Source organism: Oryza sativa, chromosome 4 (genome assembly GCF_034140825.1).
Source record: "Oryza sativa Japonica Group chromosome 4, ASM3414082v1".
Lineage (NCBI taxonomy): Eukaryota > Viridiplantae > Streptophyta > Magnoliopsida > Poales > Poaceae > Oryza > Oryza sativa.
The window spans coordinates 11,684,704-11,711,916 of NC_089038.1; the positions used below are offsets into that span (position 1 = coordinate 11,684,704).

The following is a 27,213-nucleotide window of genomic DNA, read 5'->3' on the forward strand; positions in this document are numbered from 1 at the left end:
TATTGTATGAATAAGCTATTAGATTGGCTATAGATGAATTAGAGTTAGTAGTTGGCTATACTATTAAACTTGCTCTTGCGTGTGATCCAGTTCCCAAAATCATATGTGGACTCGGGTGGAGATCGACCGTGTGACATTTGGATGATCGATAGCGCGCATAATCTTAATATGTCGTGTCTCACGAATTTTTTTTTATTTTTTTACAATCGACATTTTTTTACGTCAAACAAATATTAAAGTGGAAGTTTCCTGTGTGTTTTATGTCAATGATAAAAATCAATAATAAAAGAAAATACCACTCGTCTGTGATACTGAAGTTTAAGTTTGTACGTATATCTAAACATTTTTTAGTGGAAATCAATTCCGTGGATTAGCACTATCTAGGAACTTGACCGTTGTAGTTTTCTTTTCTTTTTTTTTTTAAAAAAAACGAAAGCTCGTAGTTCATTACCGAGAGCAAATATCTGTAGCCGGTCGGAGTGCTTCCATCATTTCTCTCGCTCTCTCCTCGTCTTTCTCCGTCTCTCTCTATCGCCGGCCATATCCACCACTGCTCCAGGCTCTTTCCCTTACTGCTGCAGTTCGGTGATGAGCGTATTGGGGCAGCGCCGCCCCTCTGCTGCTCCGCTGGCCCCTTGGAGCTCGAGTCCGCACGGATCCCTTCGTCTCTCCGCCCCCCTCGCGCGGATCCGCCGTCGGCGCCTGGATTCCACCGTCTCTCCACCCTTCTCTCGCGCAGATCCGCCGTCGGCGGCAATAGGAGGGGCTGATCCGGCGACCTCTTCCCCTCTCGCACGGATCCCGTCGCGCCGGCGACGACGGGAGGGGTGGATCCGGTAGCCTCCCCTACGGTGACGACGACGATGGGTGGACGCTACCTCCATCGCTCCATCTGCCAGCGACGGACATCCTTGATTCGCCGTCAACCCCAGCCACTGCCGCCCAGGTATTCTTTTTTTTTAAGACAACATCTGAGAATTCCCTCTAGTCACAACCTGAAAGTACTCTCTTGTCAAAAGTAAGTGATTTGTTTAATCCTTTAGTTGGTCAGTCGGCTGAAGAGCTGGTCTGTAGCATTTTTTGGTCCGTTGATGCTAATCGAATCATACAAATAGCACTTACTCCTGGTAGCGAGGAACTCAGGATGTTGTAGCATGGCAACATACTAAATCTGGTATGCTCACTGTTCGATCGGTTTATCATGCACAATGCAATCATAAGTTCTGCAATCAGGATAGGCAATCTGAGAAGGTAGAGCAAACATGATTTAGATAAGGTTTATTTTGTTATGCGGCTTACAAAAACATATTTAATTTTGAATTGATTCTTTTATTGGTACATGCAGTGATAATATGAACTTATTCCTTTTGATGATAGTACCTGTTCATCTAATTAATTTTATACCACACAGTATCCTGAGGGAAGGCTTCATATTTGCTAAGTGAGTTGCGTTTTTTTATGTGTGCTATTGAATTGAAGTGAGCAAATATTGCTGTCGCACATACAGGTCTGTTGTTCTTCCATCCTTCTTAGTGATTTTTACCTCCAGATGTTTATATATAGATAGAATAGACAATTCTAAGGTACCTCTTTAGAGATAACATTCTCTTTTGCCTTATTTTACTATCGTTTGTGTCTGCCTTCAAAATAAATGTTCTGAATATTCAGATAGTTTAAATGGGGTATCTAAATGATTTATATGACTTAGGAAATTAGAGCTGTTACAAACAAATTTCTTGATTTTTTTTCCCATCACCATAGTGCATTAATTGTCTAGTTTTTTGGCCTTCTCAGATGAAATTGATCTTGCATTCTTACATTGGTAAAGAAATATTTTCTTTGTTGGTTTAAACTCGGCTTGCTTTTGCATGAGCGAATGTACTATTTTGGTAGATACATCACATGCATAATTAAAGACAGTATAACGTACCATGAACAGTGAGTGCATCAGCAAGTTATTATGAGCCAATGCATGTTATGACTTAGTGATAACATTAAAAAAGTAGGCAAGCATGCATGGAGTAGAATTTTTTGAGTTATATAAATCTAATGAAATTGTAATTGCATTCAGGTTGAGTACAATGATAACCTGGAATCGACATTGATTGGAGGTGGCTTGGCACCCTAGAGGAAAAACCTTGTGATTTGTATTTTTTTTGTGTGCTTCTATTATTTCTATATGTATGTCTTGCCTGAGAAATCTGTAAAATCGTGATCGGGTGAGCGCTAAAAATAGTGGAAGAAAGAAGAAAAGGAAAACGGAATAGCAAGAGCAGGACTCCTGGTCGCAGTTGGGGCAAACCGGAGTAGGAGTGGGGGTGCACCTGGGCTTGTGGGCTTGTGGTGCACCTGGACTTGTGGCTCTATGGGCTTGTGGCTTGGACCTGGACTTGTGGGTTTGTGGAACACCTGGACTTGTGGCTCTATGGGCTTGTGGCTTGGACCTGGACTTGTGGGTTTGTGGAACACCTGGACTTGTGGAGGTGCACCTGGACTTGTGGCTCTATGGGCTTGTGGCTTGGACCTGGACTTGTGGGTTTGTGGAACACCTGGACTTGTGGGCGCACCTGGACTTGTAGCTTTATGGGCTTGTGGCTTGGACTTCTGGCCTGGCCTACTGGGCTGGCGCTAGAGAAAAGTGAAAAACCGAACAAAATCGGATCCGTGAAAAAAGCATGTACGGGCGAAAAAAATTACGCACGGACGAAAAAATTGGTGACTAAAGGAAAAATCCGAATATTTATATTAGTTAAGATGTTGTTAATAAAGGAGAGAAAGTAAGGGGGGAGAGAGAGAGATACATAAGTACGTACGTGCACATTCATACATACATGACGTGAAGGGGTGGGAGGTGGGTATTTTCTTTTTTTTATATTGCTAAGATAAATTAATGGTAGAAAATAATTGGTCTACCATATTTAAGTTGAAATCAATGTTTTTTTTGTTTTTTCTTCGTAATTTCTGTTATTTTCTCTAATTTATTAGTGTGTTAATTGACGGCTAAGGAGCTCATTTAGTTCCCGGTTATTGAAACACAAACGAAGTAATCATTAAGACAATAGTTTCACGTGACAACTTCTTTTAATTAATTAAAATATAGTTGATATGGATGTGACATTTTTATAGATAAAATACATCATATGCTTTATAAAATTTTAACATGGAACAACTAGAGAAAATAAAATAAAGGTGTAGGATTGGTTGCTTTCTTTACCGTAGGTGAAAACGTGCATACATATATGTTCTTTTTTTATTTTTTTCAAACAAATAGTCTTTTTTTGTTTTTCTTTAGCACAAATAGTGCGTAGTTTTTCCTTACGTAAGTTTGCACGTGCGTGCATATGGGCTGGTGGGGATGCCCTGACGTGGGCTGATGGGTGATAGGAGAGGGAGGTGAAAAAAAACAATTCTAATGGTAATTAAAATGGTGGGTCTAACTATTTGTTAAGGTGACACACGGTGGTTTAGGAGTATTTGTAGGACTTCCACATGGTTGTTTATGAGTATTTGTAGGAAGTTTTATGAACTTTAGTATTATTTATGATATAATAGAAGATAATAGATGTCAAATTTTTAAGTTGAAAAATCAAACACCCTCCCAACAAACCTTGTACTAGTGTGTAATTATCCGATGGCGATCAGAAATAATTCAGAAGGGTGAACCACACGCGTTAGGTCCTGTGCCTAGTAACATTTAAGTCGCCAACTACCGCTGAGAAATGACGCTATTATTTAACAAAATAGAAATATACTCCATTCGTCCTAAAAAAAAAGATAAACCCTAATTTTCGTGTTCAATGTTTGGCCGTTCGTCTTATTTGAAAAAATTATGAAAAAAATTAAAAAGACAAGTTACGCATAAAATATTAATCATGTTTTATCATCTAACAGTAATGAAAATACGAATTATAAAAAATTTTTATATAAGACGGACAGTCAAAGTTGGACACGCAACCCTAGGATTTGCTTTTTTTTTTTTTTTTAAACGAGGGAGTAAGAAACACGGAGTGATGTCTGCCACCAGCAACCCTGAGACGTACGTGTTGTCACATGGAGACTTGTTGGAGTGAGTAGTAGCAGTAATGACGGCAGCAACTAGCAAGAACGTCGTCGTGCTGTTCCCCTTCCCTGGCCATGGGCACCTCGCCGCCTTCTTGTCCTTCGCCGGCGTCCTCCACCGCGCCCTCCCAGACGTCGCCATCACCCTCGTCTCGACGCCACGCAACGTGGCCAGCCTGCGGCGAGCCACGTCGGCAGGACATGACTCCTTTCTATTACACGAGCTGCCGTTCGTGCCGGCCGACCATGGCCTCCCGGCGGGCTGGGAGTCCTCCGACGGCGTCCCCCACAATCGCTTCCCGGACTTCCTCGAGGCCTTGGAGGTGCTCCAGCCGGCCTTCGACGACTTCGTCGCCGGCGCCACCGCCGCCGGCGACGTCGCTGTCTGCGTCGTCTCCGACCCGTTCTTGGCGTGGACGGTGACCGTCGCGCGGCGCCGCGGGTGCGCCCACGCCTTCTTCGTGTCGTGCGGCGCGTTCGGCAGCGCCGTCGTGCACTCGCTCTGGAGCCACCTCCCCATTCGCCCCGACGAGGCCGGCCGGATCCTCCTACCGGAGTACCCCGACGTGGTCATCCACAGGTCGCAGGTGTCCAGCAACGTGCTCCACCCGCCCACGGCCGTGAAGCACCGCGTCGAGGCGTTCTTCGGGCGGCAGATACAGCTGGGGTACAAGACGGACGCGCTGCTCATCAACACCGTGGAGGAGTTCGAGCCCACCGGGCTCGCCATGCTCCGGCGAACCTTCAGGCTCCCGGTAATTCCAATCGGCCCACTCGTGCGCGCCTCCACCAAAACAACCTCGCCGGAGACGGACGCCACCGCCGGCGCCATCACCAGTTTTCTCGACTCCCACCCTCCGTCGTCGGTGCTCTACGTATCGTTCGGGTCACAGTTCTCCATCCAAGCAGAGCACATGGCGGAGCTGGCCGCCGCACTGGAGGCCACCGGCCGGCCGTTCGTCTGGGCCGTGAAGCCGCCGGACGGGCACAACATAAACGGCGAGATCCAGCCGAAGTGGCTTCCCGACGGATTCGAGGAGAGGGTGACGGCGACCAAGAAAGGCCTCCTCCTCCATGGATGGGCGCCGCAGGTGGGGATCCTGGCGCATCACTCCACAGGAGCGTTCCTGAGCCACTGCGGGTGGAACTCGGTGCTGGAGAGCATGACGCACGGCGTGCCGATCATCGGGTGGCCGCTCGCCGGCGATCAGTACTACAACGCCAAGATGCTCGACGAGGAGTGGGGGGTGTGCCTCCGCGTGGAGGGGGCACGGGGGGACATGGACATGAGTGCCATTATTGTGGACAAAGCGACGCTGGTTGCCGTGGTGGAGACGGTGATGTCTCCAACAGCGAAGGCGGCCGAGATGCGGCAGCGGGCGAGAGCGATCAAGGAGATCATGGAAGCTGCACGGGAGGGTGGACATGGCTCGTCGGCAAATCAGGCATTGGAGGAGTTCTTCAAAACAATGAAGCTGAACGGCTGAAGTTGGAACAAAATCCAAGGTTACTTATTTACTATGCTAGCCGCTGTGTTATTCTGAATCATTTGTTATTACTTACCACATCCACAATGTTGCATGTAAAATGATCTTAAGGAATAAAGTAATATATTTGTTTTACCTCTATCATTGGGAGAGTAGCCATGAAGATAATATTTTTAAGGGTAACCTTGAGCTTAAAGTTATACCATAAGAAATACAAAAGTATTTTATACATTTGCAACATATATAGTATCTTTGAAATCATAGGTGAATAGAGTTTTTTTTTTCTTAATTAGTGGGTTCCACCTTAAGATCGAGAAGAAACCATACATATTGTTGCATGTGTTATGGCATTATTTAGTAATGAAGATATATTGTGAGATGACATGTGTGTATGATGGTAAAATTTTCGCCAATTAGGATAGAAGGCTCACCATCATCTGAAATTATTTTATCAGAACCACAAATGATAAAAATAATATTAAATGCTCATAAAAAAGATATAATGACAATAATGTTTATTTTAATCAGGGATTTCTGCGTATATAGTTTTAAGGCATATTTTGCTATAGGACATCGTGACTTTGTGGTTTTAACTCCAGGACACCGCACAAAGTCACTTTTAGGGAAAAACACTCTCAAAAACGTGGTTATTTGCCAGCGGACAACGCACCCATTAAAATAATAATTTCCGGTTGAAGAGGAGAGAGAAACTACATGAAGGCTGCGTTCTTTCTTCTTAGGAACAGTGATTACGGAAAACGGAGCGATCCATTAGCATATGATTAATTAAGTATCTGCTATTCTTTTTTAAAAAAATGGACTAATATGATTTTTTTAAGTAACTTTCGTATAGAAACTTTTTACAGAAAAATGCACCGTTTAGTAGTTTGAAAAGCGTGCTAACGGAAAACGAGAACGACTATCCTGAAAAGAACGCAGCCGAAATGTCAAAAATATCCTCGGACCCACATGTCAGCTCCTTATCTCTCTTCTCTCCCTCTCCCTCTCCCTCTCCCTCTCCCCTCCCCTCACCGACAGCAAGCAGCAGCGGCAGCATGCAGCAGTAGCAGCGGCGGCAGCGGCAGCAGCAGTCGGCAGCGGCGGCAGCAACAGCAGCGGCAGCAAGCAGCACAGCAGTAGCATCGGCAGTAGCAGCAGCGGCAGCAAGCAGCAGTGGCAGCGGCGGCAGCAACAGCAGCGGCAGCAAGCAGCACAGCAGTAGCATCGGCAGCGGCAGCAGCGGCAGCGGCAATCGCGGCAGTAAGCAGCAGCGGCAGCAGAAGCAGAAGCACGCTTCACGCTATATTCAGCGGGATTTGCACGGATTGGTTAGAGTGCCAGAAAAATAAGAGATGAAATCCGCTTCGAATCCACGCAATATTCAACGGGATTTGCTCCGATTTTTGAGGGGAAAGAAAGAGAAGGATAAGGGGAAGAAATCCCCTCAATCAATGTTTGAACGAGCAACGGGATCGGCCGAATTTAGAGCGGGAGGCGGTGGTGTGGCGTACGGGCACGAGAGCTGGAGGTTGAAGATGTAGCCCGAGGGACAGAAATTAGACTTTAGATGTGCAGGGTAATTTGGTCCGGTCCCGTCAAAATGTGGGCCCGCTCAAGCCTAGTCAGCACGAATACACTAAACAAATGGGTGCGGTGTCCTCTGGCAAATAGCTATGTTTTGGGAGTGTCTTCCCCCAAAACTCATTTCGTGCGGTGTCCTGGAGCTAATTCCACGAAGTAGCAGTGTCCTGTAGCAAAATTTGCCTAGTTTTAATAATCTCTTGAAATGCTCACATTTGCAGAAAAGGGGAGATATCCAATGGAAAATAAATTAAAAATATATCTGAATTTTAACAAATACATGGCCATTCCATCCAAGCCAAACAAACACATATTCCATCCAAACAAACATATGGCCAACGGGTTGAATTTGCGGAAACGGGTTGTATAGAATTTTAACAAACACATAGCCAACGGGTTATATATGTTCCATCCAAGCCAATAATTTTAAGTAAAACTAGTTGGATGCCCGCGCGTTGCAATGAGAAAATTTGCATGTACCCATTTGAAATCATCACTTAAATTATCATAAGTATAAATCACACCATGTCATCTGCTACCTCATGGTAGGATTCTTTTCGTGAAATTGCTGTATGTACGATAACTTGTTGCGATTTTGGTACGATCCAGTTATGCATGATAATTGACTCGGCCAGAAAGTGCGAGGCAAAGAGGCGTCGTGCTTGCACATTATTCTACAACAATACGCTCGCCCTCCTAAGCATGTGCAGTGCACATTTCCACAACATATATACACTAGATAATATATAAACTTGTAAAATTTGGAAATATTGTCATATACAAATTCATGGCCCATTGCCAAAAGACTCGAAAATAAAAACCCACCAAAATCTTTATAAATTCTATATACACAAACACTTTGATATATAAAGATCTTTACAAGTAGTGCATTTGTTATTTCCTTAATACAACCATTGGCATGACAAAAATTTATATTCCATAGAAAAAATAATTTAGTTCAGCCTATCATGGTTCCACACTATGCCAACTTTTATCATCTAATCCACATTACTCTTTCAGAACTCAGATGTTCTATACAAATCAGTCGATTATTGCTTAGCATATTCCAAAATTGTATTGGTTTCCTAAAACATCTATATGCAAGCAGAGTACATCAACTGCGTTTATGGGTCCAGATGGCAAACTGCATTTGAAAAGTGGCAGTATACATAAATTCTGTCAAATTCTAGTGTGCAATTCATGAAGCATTTGGCGATCAAATGCCATCAAACCATACCAGATGCAAAGCTTAAGCAGTACATTGGCCAATTTGACTTAACCACAAAAGAACATGAAGTTAGGATCCGAACAACCAGCAGAAGAAAAGATTTACACCAGGTTTTTGACTATAACCACCAGCCCGCCCAATGACCTAAAAATAGGTGATATTAACTTTTTTAGCTAAATTCACTTTTTGTTATGTGTACTCATGGTCTGCAATTTCCAGTGTTCACGCTTCAAGTTCAAGTTGGCCTTTTTAGAGCGAAATGATTCCTATCTTATTTCTAAGAATAATTCAGAATAACCACATCTCTTCAAGCTGGACCTGCTGTTTGCTGCCATACACCTGTATGGACTGGACAGAGTTGGAGGCTTGGAGTCCAGGAGTTGCTCGGCATCGACATCACTGTCTGTTTGTGTCGCGCGCAAGGATTTGTGGAGAAGAATCGGGAAGAATGGGGATAGACTGGATTATAGTAGATGAAATAACAAGGAACAGTCCTGAACCAAAACGGCGCGACGCTCTCCGTCGCACTGAGAAGGCAGGCCGACGGGCACTAAGATAAATCTTGACCTAATGCCTAATTGACTAAGGATAGGATCTCCTCCTTATATAGATGGATGATTCATTAATCTAGTCCTAACAAACCCTAACTCTATCTAATGGGCCTAGGACTCCCGGCCCAAAGCCCGTGACATTACTTCCCTCTTTTTGAGCAGCAGCACACCCGGCTAGACTCAAACGGAACACCATACCCTAAACTAAAACTCTTAAGCCTTTTACATCTCGGCTTTTATGAAAAACAAAAATAAAAAACAATTCATGCGCAGGAGGACCCCAACCTGAGCCTCCTAAGGAGAGGAAAAGCCCCTTCCATGATCCAAATCGGAAGGCTCAGACCAAAATTCCTTGGCTCAAAATATGAGAAAGATCAACCTTTGCATCATAGGCCAACGTGGAAACCACCTAGCCCAACTAAGAGAGGGCAGAAACCCTATCTCCTTTCCTTTCAGGAGACCACACCGCTAGGAGCGACGCAGCCGTGGTCGATCCGCCAACTTCGCGAACCAGCACGTGGGGCCGGCACGATCTGCGCCATTGCGACACGTGAATGCCACACCCACCCGTCGCGCCTGCGAATCGCGCCGCACGCACGTCGCCAAGCTCTGCTCCAACCATCACTGGTACGTGCGCCTCCACCTGCGGAAACAAAGCCGCATCGCCGGAAAATAGCGCCTGAAAACCAAACGCCCGTACCGTGTTGTATCGCCGTTGAAGTGGAAATCGCCGCCGTTGAGGGCGCCAACGGCGATGGCGCCATCGCCAGTCCCAACGGCGAGGTCGAGGTTGCGTTGCCACTCCCAGACTTGGCGCCGCCGGAAGAGGAAACATGAGCACCTCGCCACGAGTCACGCCGCCCCCGCGTGGTTGCAGCGTCACCGCTAAATATTGCCGCCATCTGTGCTGCTTGAAGACGCGCCCTCGCGAACGCAAGGCCACCGCATGCCAGTATAATGGTTCGGCCTCCTCAATGAAAGCCGCCGGCTTGGCTGACTGAGCCGCCATGGCCCGGAGTTGCGCCGCCAAGTCCATCATCTTCTTCGAGATCTCGACAAGGCCTTCGCTGATGTTGGGAACCGTAGAGATCTCGGGACCCATGGGCACAGAACCAAAGCTCTGATACCAAGTTGTCACGTGCAAGGATTTGTGGAGAAGAATAGGGAAGAATGGGGATAGATTGGATTATAGTAGATGAAATAACAAGGAACGGTTCTGAACCAAAACGGCGCGACGCTCTCCGTCGCACTGAGAAGGCAGACCGACGGGCACTAAGATAAATTTTGATCTAATACCTAATTGACCTAGGATAGGATCTCCTCCTTATATAGATGGATGACTCATTAATCTAGTCCTAACAAACCCTAACTCTATCTAATGGGCCTAGGACTCCCGGCCCAAAGCCCATGACAGTTTGATTAAATATATAGTCAATAGTGTGTATTGACATGTATGCAATGAAGTTTATTGATCTCAAAGATCCAAGTTATCTTTTAAAAATTCCATGAGTCCATGGCCCAAAAGGTGACTGTGCTCTTGGAAAATAATAAATAGAGATATTCTAAACCATGGGATTAACAGTATATGAGATGCCTAAAGGTTTAACTGAAATTATTTATGTTCATTCTGGATCATATGAAAAGGTCAACATGGCTTAAGTGAATTTTTATTCTTCAAAGTATATGAGAAGATATAAGCATATATAATCATTGTGCGCTGACAAATCTTAAAATTTGACATCAGACACACTCTGTAGGGGAAACAAAGAGAAATTGGTTTAAACTTCTCTGTAGGGGAAGGGGCCGAGAGGATGGCTGGCTTAATGCTGCGAATTGGATAATTTGTGGTAAATGCCAGTACAACTGCAAACTACCTTTCATGAGATATAAACAACCATTTAGCTTTTGCGTGGTTCGTCGCCCAACTTTCTTTTGTGTTTCTCATAACCCCTAGGAAGGCTGTTGGGATAATGTGAAAAGAAAAAAGTCCACATTGTAAAAACCAGTAAAGCCAATCATAGCGTCTTCAGTGCTCTGAAAATATCAACAAAAGCATTAAAGCAGATCACCAGCTAACACGTTAAAACCCTAGTCATCATGCAAACCAGGACAGGTTTATATGGACCATTCGCAAGAAAGTCAGAGGAGCATATATATAGACAAGGTAGAGTAAACCTTAATGAGTGAAGATATATAGCCTAGCCATGTGACGATCCGTTTTTTTCTTCATAACCTCAGACTCTAAAAGTCCTACAGTATTAGTCAATCAATTTACCGTACAATAATGTGCTTGCTGCAATCCTTCCGAATTTAATAAAGGAATCGAACTATCAGAGTCTGAAGTCAAACGATAAAAATAGTATCAGTGCTTGTTGCAAATGTTTTTAACTGTGCTTATAGTACTGTACAATGTGGAAGTAGATGGAACAGCCGACGTGGTACTAGTCATCCGCTGCGGCGACGTAGAGCACGGTGCTTGCGAGGTCCGCTCACCGGTTCATGGCGATGTTGGTGTCGTGCCCTGTTGCGTGAACCACCCGACATGCATGCCTGCACGGTGGAGAACCCCGCGCCGTCGAGCGAGTCGTGTAGACATGCAGTACCATCCGTGGAGGCTGCGGGGAGGGTTCCCCTCTTGCTCCCATGTAGCCGGGGATTGACGCGGCACAGCGGCGGCTGGGGGCGGACGCCGGGGACTGGCGCGGAGATGGGGAGGCGGTGAGGTGGGGAGAAGGGATATCGAGAAGGGGTTGGAGGGCATGATGTGGTGGGGGAGGAAGAGCTATGGGGCGACGGTGAGTGGCCAGCGGGATGATGCACGACGACGATATGGCGGCGACGGGACGACGACGGCCGGATAAGGAGGGACTGGGTTATGGGATAGGGAGGGGATCTGCTTGGGAGGTGGAGCGACGACGAGGGATCGACGGAGGATAGGCACTTGGGATCGGGGCGGCGTCGGGGAACAGAGGTCGTGGCGCTTGGGATCGGGGCGGCGTCGGGGAACAGAGGTCGTGGCATTTGGCGGAGAGGCTGCGTCGGTTGCAATAGAGGAGCGGCGCTTGGCAGAGGCGCAAAAGGGCAAGGGGAATGGGGATGGAGGCGAGGAGGGACTGGGCGATGCCAGATTCTGATGGTGAGGAGACTCAACGATGTCGACGGCGGCGGCGGCGTTGCAAGAGGGAAAGGGAGGAGAGGAGAAATAGGAAAAGTACGAATGGGGGTACGGAGAACGAATGTGTATATTTGAAGCGGGTCGACGTACGTCTACATTGGCTTCACCATCGTCACTACGGATTTTTTAAGTAGTAAAGATAAAGATAAAGATAAAGATAAATATATGGTTTCTGATTTAAAAAAAAGTAACATGCATCTATACATATACGACCTCATGGAAGGCCCGCTGTTGATTGTAGCAAAATCCCACATAAACATTGCAAAAATACCAGTTGATTGTAGCAAGATCCCAATCATAATAGATGATGGCAAATGCATGCCAACACCATCATGCTAATATCAATGTTTTGTTTAATATTTCCTGGCCTACTTTTAATCTCGTTCTCCTTGCCCCCTACATACAGTAGGACCAGCAAACTTGAAACAAAAACGAAACCTAGAACAAATATCGTCCTCCTTGCCCCCTACATACAGTAGGACCAGCAAACTTGAAACAAAAACGAAACCTAGAACAAATATGGATCCCCTTGCACTGTTCTCACACAAAACACATAAAAAAACAGAAACTTCTGCCCCTGGCACAGTAATCAGGACGATCTTTTTTTTCTGGAGCTTAGAAAAAAGATGCAGACAAATTTAATCATTAGGATTTCCCATCAGATCTGCAACAATTCAGAACAAAAAAAAGGCTACATTATTCCACTGTACAGTAAATAGATTAGTGAAAGGAGTGAAATAACCTTCAGCAAAAGAAAATGTCCTTTAAATTTCAGTAATACTCTCCTTCAAATCAGTAATAATCTCATTGAAAATATGCCCGTACTAATGCCACATGACCAATTAGATATACAAATCAAACAACCAAAAGAAAAATCACACATACGTAAATAATATCGTCATGGTTTATTCAGGGAAAATCATAACTCCATCAGATAATTTGTGCAGAACGGCAGAACCTTATTAAAAAAAGGCATCAGTGACAACAAACCAAACATTTTCTGTCGAAGAAACTAAAATGATCGGATATAATACTTTACACGTGCATTGGGGAAGAAAACAATTTGCACCCATAACCCAGTAATATAAGTTTCATGGTCGGGATTGTATACTGCAGACGTCGCAAGAAGAGTCGAGAGGGCGGAACAGCAGGAGGCGGCGCAGGCGCAGATGGCGCGCTGGCGCCGTGATTGTTTCCGTGCCGGACGGAGAATAGTACGATGCTTGCTCTGTTTTGATAGGATCTGTTTATAAGTTTGTTACGATTAGTTTCCTTTCAATTAGCATCCGTTTGTTACATTTTGTATACCTATTTAAGGCAATTAATCTTAGAATAAAGGCAAGCAAGATCAAAGCTATCTCCTCATCTCCAGCTTCCTCTGTTTCTCATCTCTTTCTGTCGCTGTGTCCATCACGGGTCGCCGATCATTCTCCCCCGATCCGCCACAACCCATTTGGTGAGCTCAAGCGCCTCACGCAGACGAGCACCGTGGTGGCGTACCAGGAGTGTTTTCTGGCACTTACCAGTCGCATCCCAGACCCCCTCACCGAGAGTCAGCAAGTGCAACTTTTCATCGCCGGTCTTCAGGATGATATCAGCATCGACGTTGAACTGCAGAAGCCTGATGATCTCCAGGACGCCATGAGACTGCCTCGGGCGTACGAGTGGAAGGCCAACAAACCCGGCGCACCGCCGCGGAGGGTGTTTGCTCGCGCTGCGGCCGCCATCACACCGGACCCACCGCCAGCTGGTGGCTCTACCGCCGCAGACTCCATTCCCCGACAGTTCCGTCGACTCTCACCGGCCGAGCTCGCTGAACTGCGAAAGTGGTGCTCCCGGTGGGGAGGATAAGATAAGGATGACTTTGAGTTTGGATAGGTACGATTATTGCGGATTGACTACGTAAGGTTCCGCCTGCAAAAATCATATTTTTTTAGGTGGAGCACTTAAGAGTTCTGCCTATAAAAATAAAGGTATTTTGGTCTGCGTGGAAAAATTGATTTTCGTAGATGGACAACGAAATATAAAAAGGCATCCAAATATCTCTTTCTCATTGTAATGCACCACCAATAGTGAGCTATCTTGTTGCGTAAATCTGTCTTTATGATCCTCATAGCTGAAAAGAATCTTTCAACTGATGCTGTTGCCACTGGAAGGATCAATGTAAACCCAATGAGTCAATACACTAATGGAAAAGTCATGTTCTTTCTGGACTGAACCATTTTTTCAGCAATTTTTGCAAGATCATGGCAGTCATTGAATTCAACACATCTCCTGATGTTGAGAATAAAGGTTTGAAGTTGATTTCTCAACATCAAACAGTCAACTGTCATAAAATCAACAGCGTAAATCTCAACAAATCGAACAAACTTATGCATATCAAACTTAGAGAAGGAGTTGCTTGGATTAAGATAAGACATGCACACCAATAAATAAAAAGAAACTTAATGAAATCTATGATTAATATCTCCCATAATTACATCTAGAGCAACATTGAAAATATCAACTCGATAATAATGAAGGTAAGTCACCTTATGCTTCCAACGTGCAGATTTACCGTTAACTCCGATGAGATCATCCATATTTGGCACTCCAATTCCATTTGCCTCACAAAAGTTTTTTACTTGGTTGAAAAGTAGTGCCCAACCATTATCCCTCATGTCTTAGTAGTCGTGCTTTCACATCCACAATCAGACCCATAGCTTCAACAATGTTTTGATCTCTATTTTGCAAAAGCAAGTGATGGCTCACTTGTGATACTTCCGTCCCAAAATAAAAACATCATTTTTAACCTATCCCACACGTACCAATACAAAATCAGAAAGACTCGAATGCCCTCTATTTTAGCAAATTCCAATGCAATTACAACATTTTAATAAATTCATATGCAATTATCCCCCACCATAATAAATACCAATGCATTTATGTACTAATTTCGCAAACTGTAATACAATGATTTTTCTTCAAATATAAAGTCTCTTCTGAAACAAATAAAATGGTTAAAAAAAATATAAGGATCCAATCAAAAGCTACACGTAGTACAAAGGACGAGAAAGTGCTTGAGCTGCAGTCACATCCACGTTATTTATTGTTTTGCTAATTACAACATGAATTTCAATAAAGCAACGAAACCACAGCGGGCATGGGCTAGCCTAGTAATAAGAGCATGTCCATAAGATGGGATCCGCAATATTGTGTTCTTTTTGTCTATAATAGATGCTACAATATGTATGGTTTCTTCTCGACCTTAAGGTGGAGCCCACTAAAAAAAACTCTATTCACCTACAATTTCAAAAGCTGCTATATATATTGCAAATGCATAAAATACTTTTTTATTTCTTATGGTCTAACTTTAAGCTCAAGGTTACCCTTAGCAATATTCTCTTCTTAGCTACTTTCCCAATGATAGAGATAAAACAAATATATTACTTTATCCGTTAAGGTTATTTTACATGCAACATTGTGGATGTGCTAAGTAATAACAAATGATTCGATGTAGAACAGATGTGCACACTTATGGCCACGCACGAACTTCTCATCGCAATTATAGCGCCATTATTAATTAATTATCAAACCAAAAAAAATTAATTATAGCATCAAACTTATGGTTAGGACCTTATACGTCGTCGCAGCCTCAAACTTAACCTCTTCCTCAGGAGGGAGAGGTGGTTCACTCGGTTTGCCCCATGAAATAAAGAAACATTGCATCGCCGTCAACTACAGTAGTGCACATGCTTTTCATATTTTATAATTTGAACCATCGAAAGCGTGTGGTTTTAGTGATGTAGCAAAGCCAACTACCAATAAAGGCCCATGAAATTTTTGGATTGTTGGAAATTTGGTCATAATTCAGCATATTTTAATCCAAAATATTAAGACAATAAACATAGCATTTGCAATATGAGTTGATCAGTGATAGTGCTAGTTGTATACAATATGAGCATACATAAGGTAAAATAAGCATCAACATTTACAGAGTAACACAATGATGCCATTACGAAGAATATTAACAAACAAACATCTAACGGAATATGGAGAATAGAAATATACCCCGAGAACGTCCCACCACTGGATTTTGAGGCAGTATTGCCTCCGTTGATGTCGTTCACCTCCTTGTCTCCAATCTCTGTTGACATGTTAGCGAAGGCGTCGATGCTGCAGCAGCAGTAGTCGCGAAGAACAGGAGCAGTCGCACTTAAAGTGCTCCCCAAAAACATGATCGCTTGCCTACCCATGCAGGTTCTCAAGCGGACGGAGTTTCGGAGGCACCTGCTCGTCCCCGTACACCTATGCGTGCCGGTGAACGGAAAAAGGGAAGGATTCTGTAGCACAGGAACAGAGGGAGGAACTTCGGAAGTGTAAGAGACGTTGGGAAGAACTTCTGTTCATCCTTCTGGTCGCTGCAGAGTATATATATGCGAGCGCGAGAGTAATGTTCGGGATCATCAACCGATGATGGTTTTATGGGTGGTGCATGGCGTACAAATCCATACGCCGTGATGGGGGTTCAAAAGTTGAGATAGAGTGGAGGATAAATGAGCTTATGTACGACAAATAAATATGCCGAACAAATTTAGGGTTTTAAGCGACAGCCACACTCGAGGATTTTTGTGTAGAACGAAAGTATAAAAGGAGGGAACACGAGTCAAAAAGATGAAGCGGGTTTTAATTCATTCGCAAGGTTCCAAGGGTTCGGGGAATGAAACGACATTGCGACAAAAGGAAAGGATTTTGGGATTTCGATTCGCTTTGCATCGAAGCATTTAGCAAAAAGGGAAGACGTCGATTGGAGGACATCCTTTAGGCGGAACGATTTAATTGAGGTAATCCAACGATTCAAGGAAGGGACGGGGTATTACAATTGTCTAGGAGAGTTGAGAGGACAGAGAAAGGATTTCGCTCTGTGAGGCGATTCTGAAAGAACTACTGGGTTCGAGTATTTCCTGATATTCGAACAATTGGTTCGGGAGGGGTTCAATTGAGAGGGAGGAGTATCGAACTGCGGAATTCGAATCCGAAGGAATTATGACAAGAGTTGAGATTCACAAGGATGGATTAACCGAGATCTTTGGCACAAATCCCTTTTGGCCACCAATTTGGTTTGAAACAATCCGTGTGTTAGAAGTATAATATGTTAGTTAGAGATAAGAGTCAAATACAGATATAGAGATAAGATATATCCTAGAGATAGAATCCTAGAGATAAGATAGAGTCCTAGATATAGAATCCTAAAGATAAATCTACATTTACTTGTATTATACTCTAAGTATCTATCCCTATGTACTCCTATATATACCCCATGAGAGAGTCGATATAATATATCAGAAAACATTAGAATACAATAAATTAGATTTTTCCACATGGTATCAGAGCTCTAGAGACCCCGTCGCTCTATTAGTCTTCCGCTCACGCTGCCCTGGGGAGATGACATCTTTTTAGTCTCCCTGGGGCGCGCATCCATCAACCACCGAAAAAAATTTCATAGATTAAGTAATGATTAGTATTAGATTAGATCCTTCGTTAGCTAGCCACATAAAAGCCATGATCCTCGTGAGCAGAAGCAGCAAGCCAGCAACCACTACGCATGCATGCATTTGCAATGGTCGGCGGCTGGCGGTCGCCGAGATCAACTTCTTCCGCCGCAACACTCGTGTCTTCGAACCTACACCGACAGTACTGATCATCATCAGCTGTACAACTGCGCAATTGTCTTCGCCGACACAACATCGCCGATGGTCTTCATCAACAAGGGAACACGCCGCCGCCGCTCGTCCACAAGGATGGACATCCCGCGTCCTCTAATAGATTAATCTGCAAGACGCTTTATCGACGACATCGACCGCGCCCTCTACGACGACAACGACCGCGACACCGACGACGGCATCGATCACGTCATCTACGACGACAACGACTACATCAATCCGGCATCACCATTGTGATGACCGCTACATGGCGCGAAAGGACCAACCGAAGTGGTGGCCTCATCGCCAACGACGTCCTCTGACATATGCAAGACGTCTTCAATGGCATCCTCTGACATCTACAAGATGCAAGATGCTAACAATTGCAGTTTCGTCTTTACACCATGGCGTAAATATTTTTTCTTTCGCCTTCGGCTATTTGCGGCTACATCAACTACCATGATTACCATGACCACGACTACTACATGATCGGCTACATCGACGAACGTCTACAACGAGAATCATCTACAGAAACTTCAGTCAAAGCGTCCGTGTCATCGCTATTGTCCATGACACTTCCGCTATGACTGCGGGAGGGAATAGAGAAGAGTCAAGGGACGACACAGAAGGGGACGCAGGCACCAGGTGGAGGACCGTCCATCAGAGATGCAATCGATGATGGTGATTCGAAGGAGGTGAAGAAATAGAAGATTTTAAATCCAGTCGCAATCGTTCGCTTCGCTCCCGTTACGACTGAGGGGGAATGTTAGAAGTATAATATGTTAGTTAGAGATAAGAGTCAAATACAGATATAGAGATAAGATTAGCCGGCAAAAAGGGGCAGCTCTGCGGTGGTGACAAATTCCACGGTCCAGTGACGGGGTGACCAGAATGAAGCTTTGGAGAGCTGTTTTCGTGGTGAGGGGTTGTTTCCTCCCGCTTTCCTCATCACTTGGATCAGGGAGGAGTGTCGTCTCTAGCTTCCAGACGCGCCGCGGTGAGACAACAGCGGCGGCGGCGCTCCGGCGTTTCCTGGCCAAATTGGATGGGGTGATACGGACCAGGCGGGGCTAGGACGGCTCGGGCGCGGTGGCTCACTGCTTGAGGGCCGGGTTCTGTAGGACGGACGGTCGAGGGCGATGTCACGTGTAAACATAGTGGCGCGGCAACGGGTGGCCGAGCACGCGGCATGATGGTGCAGCTACCACGCACGACGTCTAGGCAGTCAGCACAATCCTTGGTGCCAAGCACTGGGCTTGCTATGGTTTTACTATGGGAAGTCCACGGCGAGAGGACTGGCCCCAAGTTCCCGCGGAGGCAGCGGAGGCGGCTTGGCGTGAAGCCGGGCTGATGCATGCGGCTGGGGCGTGCGAGCGCAGCGCACATGCCAATTTGACAGCGCCATAAGCGTAGCGGCTGCGTCAACACAGGAATAGCGGCACGTGGGAGAGGAGATGGCTGGTGACTCGTTTTCTCACCGCGACAGACGGGAAGCGGCAAACCGAGGTTGGTGATGGAGGCCGAGCGGCGGGCCGCGGGCGGCAATGCGGCATGGTTCGGACCTTATACAATTACCGGACACAAATTAATTATCAGCCAAAAGGAAGAGAAATTAATTGTCAATTATTTTTAAACTGGAGAAAGTAGCATTTGACGTCACATTTATTTATAGAAGCTATCTTCGTCGTCAGGCGACCGAGCAATCACTATATATATTCATTTGAAACTTTCCAGCTCGTCGCGCGAGTGTTCACGGCTGTGGCGTCTTTGTGCACACTCGCTCGAACTCGCGGTTCGTCCTGGGCTCCCGGCGGCAACAGGGCGATGCGTTCGCCAAGCAGGCCAAGGGAGAAGACTCTAGCCTAGCTGGGCCTGGTGAAAAGGAAAGAGGAATGTGACCTCTGATGGGCTGGGTTGGACCTAACAGATGGTGGGGGAAAGAACGAATAAGTCTACTTATAATCCCTCATATCTACACGAGTTTAATTCATATCCCTAAACCAAATCTTCACCACCAACTTGAAAAAACCGTTCAAGTGACATCCCTTAGTAGGCTCATACCAAGTATACATATACGTATCATAATAGGACACTCCAGATTATGGGTACTAGTCACCAACCCGTGCGTTGAACGGGCTAATATTATTGCACATCCAAATCTGCTTGTTTAATGTAGAAACTTCAGTGGAGTGCCCAATTAGTACAACAAAATTAATGTAAATATGTATTAACTTAAACTTTAGAATTCCAAATTCAGAAGTACTATTTATGCTCACATTGAACTCTCCATTTGTTATCGTTATTAACTTAAATCGAAATATTATAATTTAATATACCGAAATACCTTAGTGTGCAGCCTTAGTTATACAAATTATTGCTTTAATAATATCAAGATATGAACAAATTTTCCTTAGTCTAGTTTAGAATTTGAGAACTAATATACCCGATATAACATTAGTTTGCAGGCTCAACTATTATATTTTCATAATTTAACAACATATCAGAATTCGTATTTTTCCCCTTTATTCAATTCAAAGATTTAGAATTTTTATAGCAAGATATTGTAGATTGTTGTCTTGATCGTAGATTATCATAATCTAATAATTCCACAAATTGTCTTAATAAATATCGTGTGATAATTAGTTTGATCTCAATCATAAATTTTTCATGGTTTAAAAATTCCTACAAATATATAGTTGAATTTGGTTTGTACACAGAGTCATAGTTTTCCCATGACTTGCATCATGTTGTATTTTCACTTTTGCGTCATGTTAGTGGCCTTAAATCCTGTAGACCTAATTAATTAATATTCTCTAGGGTTAGAGTTAATCATGGGATAAAAAAAATTAAAAATAGATATAGTTTAAGATAAGCACGTCAAGAAAATAGACCAACGGTATACCACTGTGCCTCACGTTAAATTAAAAAAGAAGTCTTTTTCTCAATACATTCTACTGCTACAAATATGATGCTCAGATTTTTATGATTAGCTTGTGAGTTCAAAGCAAGTGCCTAATAGATTGAGGATGTGGTGCTTACAATCGAACTTCTTAACTGCAATTAGTCAAACTGACAGAAAACTTTTATGAATTAATTACTGATATGCAGTGACCACGGATGGACTTATTTGGGGCAAGCAAACTTTGTAAATCAACATCTCAATACATAAAAGTTATAATATGATCATATAAGGTAAATACCAAAAATTGTTGGCCTGCTTACCGGGTCACTGCATGGATGAGCTTGGCTGCACGTCTTCCGTCGTGTCGCGATGCGATGATCGGCCTTGCGAGCAGAACGTCCAGGCGGGATGAAAGAAGTCCGCTCGTCACCATCTCCGGGCGGCCATGCCAGCGAGCGGAACTGGAGTGCAAAGAAGGAAGTCCTCACGTTTACGAGCAAACATACGTAATAAGGGATGAGATCGATACATTAACATGTGCAAATCTAAGGTTGGATCTAATCTAGATATGATTGGACTTTACTGAGCCCACGGTACATAATATACGGTTAGAATGCTAATCGATGGCTATATATTTCTAGTTAACGTGAGGGCTCGTAGAAAGTGTCCAATTAGTATAGGTAGGTATAGATGTGTATAGATGTGCAAATCTAACGTTGGTTCTAATCTAGATGTGATTGGGCTTTACAGAGCCCACGGTACATAATATACGGTCAGGATGCTTTAATCTATTGAATCGATGGCTATATATTTATAGTTAACTTGAGGACTCGTAGAAAGTATTCAATTAGTATAGGTATAGATAGATAGATAGATAGATAGATAGATAGATAGATAGATAGATAGATAGATAGATTATGACACCGTTTTACTTGTTGGGAAAGCAGTTAGGCAATACCCAGCGGTCCATCCTAATCGAACGCATACCGTGCAAGCTGACCAATCCTGGTGGCGGTAAAAATATTCTGCACGCTTTGTTGATGGTTTGAAACAAATAACTCAACTCGGAAAAAATATTATGCAAAATTTACAATTGTTTCCCTCCAAAATAACCTAACTTTTTGCGAATTTGGGTCCACAAAACGTGTTTGCCCTAAAAATATTGAACAATATTAAAGGGCAAAGAGTAAAATGTGTCGACATTACGTGGGCGGCGTGTTGTTTGTCTGATCTCTGATGACGAATAGATATCCGAGCTGAATAAAAATGTCACCATAGTATAGAACTCCCCATAACTTAAGAGTTAGTAGGATTGTCGACAAAAGTAGGAGGCCATGTCCACACCGAAGAAGCACGTTCTCTTCCCCTTCACGAGCAAAGGCCACATCGCTGGCTTCCTCTCCCTCGCTAGCCGCCTCCACCGCATCCTCCCGCACGCCACCATCACGCTCGTCTCCACCCCGCGCAACGTCGCCGCTCTCCGCGCCGCCGCCGCCGCGCCGTTCCTCGACTTCCACGCGCTCCGCTTCGACCCGGCGGAACACGGCCTTCCGCCCGGCGGCGAGTCCCAGGACGAGATCTTCCCGCCGCTGCTCATCCCCCTCTACGAGGCGTTCGAGACGCTCCAGCCAGCCTTCGACGACTTCGTCGCGTCGACCGCCGCCGCCGCAGCGCGCGTCGTGGTCATCTCCGACGTGTTCGTCGCGTGGACGGTGGAGGTTGCGCGGCGGCACGGGTGCGGCCACGCGTTCTTTGCCTCGTGCGGCGCGTTCGGCAGCGCCGTCACGCACTCCCTCTTCACCCACCTCCCTCTGCGCCCGGAGGAGCCGAGCGGACGTGTGTTTCTCCCTGAGTACCCCGACCGACCTTGTCATCCACAGGTCGCAGGTGCCCAAGTACATGCTCTACCAGTACGGCCTGCCCGCTGCCGGTGCAGCAAATGACGGCAGCGGCGGCCGAGCAGACAGACGGTTCTTGGACCGGCAGCTAGCTCACGGCAACAACACCGACGCGGTGCTGGTCAATGCCGTGGCGGAGCCGGAGCCGGCCGGGCTCGCCATGCTGCGGCGCACGCTCAGAGTCCTCCCCGTCTGGCCAATCGGGCCGCTCTCGCGCGACCGCCGCGACGCAGCCACCGAGCCCACCGACGACACCGTGCTGCGCTGGATGGACACGCAGCCGCCGGGATCCGTGCTGTACATCTCGTTCGGCACCAACAGCATGATACGACCCGAGCACATGCTGGAGCTCGCCGCGGCGCTGGAGTCAAGCGGGCGGTGCTTCCTCTGGAAGATCAAGCCACCAGAGGGCGATGTGGCCGGCCTCAACGGCGGCGCGACGACGCCGTCGTCCTACAATAGATGGTTGGCGGAAGGGTTTGAAGAGAGGGTGACGGCGAGCAAGAGAGGCCTGCTGGTCAGGCGGTGAGCGCCGCAGGTGAGGATCCTGGCGCACCCCTCGACGGCCGCGTTCTTGAGCCACTGCGGGTGGAGCTCGGTGCTGGAGAGCATGGCGCACGGCGTGCCTGTCATCGGGTGGCTGCTGACGGCGGAGCAGTTCCACAATGTGATGGTGCTCGAGGGTCTCGGGGTGTGCGTGGAGGTGGCGAGGGGGAACACGGACGAGACGGTCGTGGAGAGGAGGCGGGTGGCGGAGGTGGTGAAGATGGTGATGGGCGAGACGGCAAAGGCGGACGACATGAGGCGCCGGGTGCAGGAGGTGCGGACGATGATGGTGGATGCCTGGAAGGAGGAGGGAGGGTCTTCCTTTGAGGCGTCTCAAGCGTTCTTGGAAGCAATGAAGCTGAAATGAAGTATGCCATTGTATTGCTGTAATCATGATGGACTTGTTTTATCTTTTTTTTCTTCCATGTTATTGTGTTATTATGTTTCACTCGATTTTCAATAATGCAATTCTTATCTACACATACATGTAAACATTCATAATAATGTGATTCTTATCTGGACGTACATGGAAACAATCATGTATGTAAACATTTATTTAACAAACTAGCACTAATTGTGCCAATTTCATTGAATATAGTAGTAGGAAAAAAAGTATTTACATGGGTGCGGAAAATAGATAAGGTTATATACAAATGGAAACTACATGAACATCCTCTTTGCATCTACCAGAGACAAGGTTCTTGCTTCCTAGTACTTTATTTTCACAAGGAGCACCATCAGTGGGAGCTCAGTGTATCACAAGGACTCTCTTTTTTTCCTGGATATTGCATAGAACTTTGGTTCCAACTCCTTTGGTTGTAGCACTATCCCCAATCTTAACTCGCATGGCAGCCATGAACAGGAGTTTATCTATTTCATCGCATAGGGTTTCCAAACCGATCCACGCTTTCCCGCTGATTTCCATTCTTGCCGAAGCCATATGAAACGTAGGGCTCTTGTGAATCTCTCCAGTTGCAGGAACCCTAAACCTCCATTTGAAGTTGGCGAGCAAGTTCTTGCTCAGTTCATCTTGCATTTCCTGCCGGTGATTCCTGCCCAGAGGAAGCATTTCCTCTGCTTATCTATCACCTACAGCCTATAGGGAATCTTTTTCCTCTTTTAATATGCTATGAGGTGAGAATTGATTTGACTATAAGTCCGTTCTTCCAGCCATCCCAGGTCCTTCCCTTCCCAACCCACCATCCCCCCTTCCCCGATTTGTCGAATAGTGGTTGTAGGTCTGCTTTTCTCAATTTACCCAGCATTAAAGGTAAGCCCGGGTATTTCATCGGAAAGGACATTCTGGCAATGTTTGTGCCCTCAAGGATGTTTTCCAAATCTAGATAGCCACATCTGATTGTTGCTACCTACGATTCTTGGCAGTTTTGTGGGCTTGTATGTCTTGTTTCTTGGGCTTAATAAAGACGGTTGTGTTGTCCGCATAGATAGAAATTCGTAGGCGCACCGATCTCCCCCTCATCTTACTTATCATCTTGGGTAGTAACTTTTGAAACAGGTTGATTGCCATAATGAAGAGGAGGGGAGAGTGGGGGTCTCCTTGTCTAAGGCCGCAACCATGTCGCACCTCTCTTCTGGGATTCCATTAAGGAGTATCTTGAAGCAGGAGGTTAATTATGAGGAAGCCTACTATCTAGTCTGTCCAACACTGCAAGAAGCCCATTTCCTGCAAAAGTGTCGTGAAGACGTAGTCCCAACAGACTAAGTCAAATGCTTTTGAAATATCTAGCTTGAAGAGCATAGGGCACTTGTTTTGATGATATCTCCAGGCCATATTCTGACATACATAAAGTTGTCTTGGATGCTTCGCCCTCTAATTAATGCACTCTGATTTACCGAGATAAGGAAATGCATGAGAGGTTGTAGAAGTAAGGCTTGAAGGTTAAAGAAAACCTTGGCGAAGGTGTGGATCAGATTTATTGGTCAAGCTATAGACCGTTATTTTGTCTACCCCATCTTTTTTAGGGGATGATGATGATGTCATCTAAGTTGAGGAGGTTGAAGTGTGCACATCAAATGTTGTAGAGCGAGTTGAAAGCCACTATTATGTCAAGTTTGATAATGCCCTAGCATACCTTGTAGAAGTTGCCAGTGAAGTTGTATGTCCCAGGCGCTTTGTCAATCGACAACTATTGAATTGCTTTATGAATCTCCTCCGTGAAAGGTTCAGCCAAGGTGCTTAGGTCTATTAGTGTAACTCCCAAGGCTTGCCAGTTAAGCTCCCACTCTCTCGGTGCATGACTTCCCATAATTACCGAGAACGGTCCATGATCAGATTTTAATTCCTTTTCCTCGTGCCACTGTCAATCCATTGTTTCCTACAAGACCTAGGATGCAGTTTTTTCTTCTAGGAGCATTTGCTTTTAGATGGAAACACTTAGTGTTCACATCCCCCTCGCGAATGGATGTTATTCGCGACACTTGTCTTTTCCTTGCTCTTTCAATATCTGCTTGCCGCAACAATTCATGCTTTAGGGCCACGCGCATGTACCCTAAACTTTGTTTTGGGGGAAATCTGTCATATTGTTTTATACACGATTTCAGAAAATTCAAAACATTAGATCCACCCACTTAATTCCATATATCCGGGGCATGGTATAGGTAATATAACTACTAGAAGATCTAGTTCTGGACCATGTTAGCTTATTGAGATTTAGATGCATGTGGGCCAGACTTAGGGCTAGCACTAATTTGCATGTCAAAATCACTCAGTATTGGCTGGTCGACCTAACATTGTTAAAGAAATACTGCTTAGTTTTAGCTGATTCGCAGTGAAGTGAACAATGAAACGCTGGTTAAGGCATGAACAATGGTATGGTCAGTGATATAAGTGTCTGGCAGAAGATGCCATGTAGAATTTTATAGGGTTAATTTGACCCGTTAGATTTATCTTCTTCCTCCATCCTCCCCTATTCTCTTTTTTTCCCATCTGTCCACTTCTTCTTAGCCTCCTCCACACCCATGGCCCGCGGGGGAGGAAGGCCGGCCAACTGCATGGAAATTGGCCTGTCGTCGCAGCGGGAGCAGCTCGTGTTGACCAACAACTTTGTCACTCCTGTGACCAAGTATGGACTCCTATGTAGTCTCCCTCTTGTGGTGCCAGTTTGTTGCTCTTGAGGTTGCTCGCGAGATCTCCTTATGCATGCTAGTCTTCGAATTAATCGGATGCGCGATTCTCTGTTGGCGTTGGTGGTGTAGTAGCATAGCATCTTCGTCTATGCGTTTTGTGCAGAGAGATGGATGTGGAGGAGGCTGAGAAGTGGTTGAGAGAGATGAGAAAAAAGATAAGAGGGGAGGATGAAGGAAGAAGATGAATCTGATGGGTGGTTTCCACGTGCAGATGCAGGAGAAGATGGAAAACATGATGTTGTTGGCATGGTTCCAATTTTGTAATATTTGAGTAGCAGAGCTACGTATAGACGAATTATAATGACATTTATCTGAATAGTCACATTTGCAATGGCACGAATCAAATTAACCCAATTTATAAGGCTAAGTTCTTTTGTTGAGGTTCCCAACACATCTTCATTGTATTCCACACACACGCTTGTCAAATTGCTAAACGATGTGTTTTTTTCAATTTTTTTCTACACGGAAGTTGCTTTAAAAAAAATCATATTATTCTATTTTTAAAAGATGTTAATTAGCTAATACTTAATTAATTATGTGCCAATGAGTCATTTTATTTTAAGTGCGCGAGAGATTAGTTCCCAACACGAAGTGCCGAACACAATCTAAGATATGAAGTGAAGAAAGATCTGTATAGAGAATATTGTCTTCCGTGGATTAACTAACGGTATAATAGACAGTTTAATACCATCCATATTCCATACATACTAATACCAATAATGTACTTGCCTATAGGATCAAATCGACAAGTATTCAAATACATATAAAATAGCCAAACATTTGACATGTTTTGTATGTCTTGTCTATATAATATCTAGATACGACGTGAAAGTAATATATAGACGGTAGCCATCTAAACTGCTATTCACGGTTTCAGATTTATGTGTTTAAATTTGTGCACTTCATAGTTCATCCGGGAATTTACCGAGCTTTGTAGGCTTGACCCTATGACTTATGA

General features: G+C 44.9%; 1 protein-coding gene and 1 pseudogene across 2 annotated transcripts; both read left to right on the top strand.

Moving 5' to 3' along the window:
* The first annotated feature begins 476 nt into the window (after nt 1-476).
* LOC4335348 (UDP-glycosyltransferase 92A1) lies at nt 477-5,687 on the top strand. 2 transcript variants are annotated; one of them, XM_015781687.3, is made up of 4 exons: nt 477-946; nt 1,044-1,174; nt 1,412-1,507; nt 2,072-5,687. In XM_015781687.3, exon 4 carries the CDS (start codon nt 4,083-4,085, stop codon nt 5,544-5,546), a length of 1,464 nt encoding a protein of 487 aa, XP_015637173.1. In that variant the 5' UTR covers nt 477-946; nt 1,044-1,174; nt 1,412-1,507; nt 2,072-4,082; the 3' UTR covers nt 5,547-5,687. The 2 variants fall into 2 exon arrangements, 1 of the variants encoding a protein (XP_015637173.1); XR_010740858.1 differs by lacking the exon at nt 1,044-1,174 and having other exon boundaries at nt 2,072-2,525.
* Nucleotides 5,688-21,990: 16,303 nt separating this feature from the next.
* On the top strand, nt 21,991-23,648 carry LOC107277575 (UDP-glycosyltransferase 92A1-like; annotated as a pseudogene).
* Nucleotides 23,649-27,213: the final 3,565 nt, after the last annotated feature.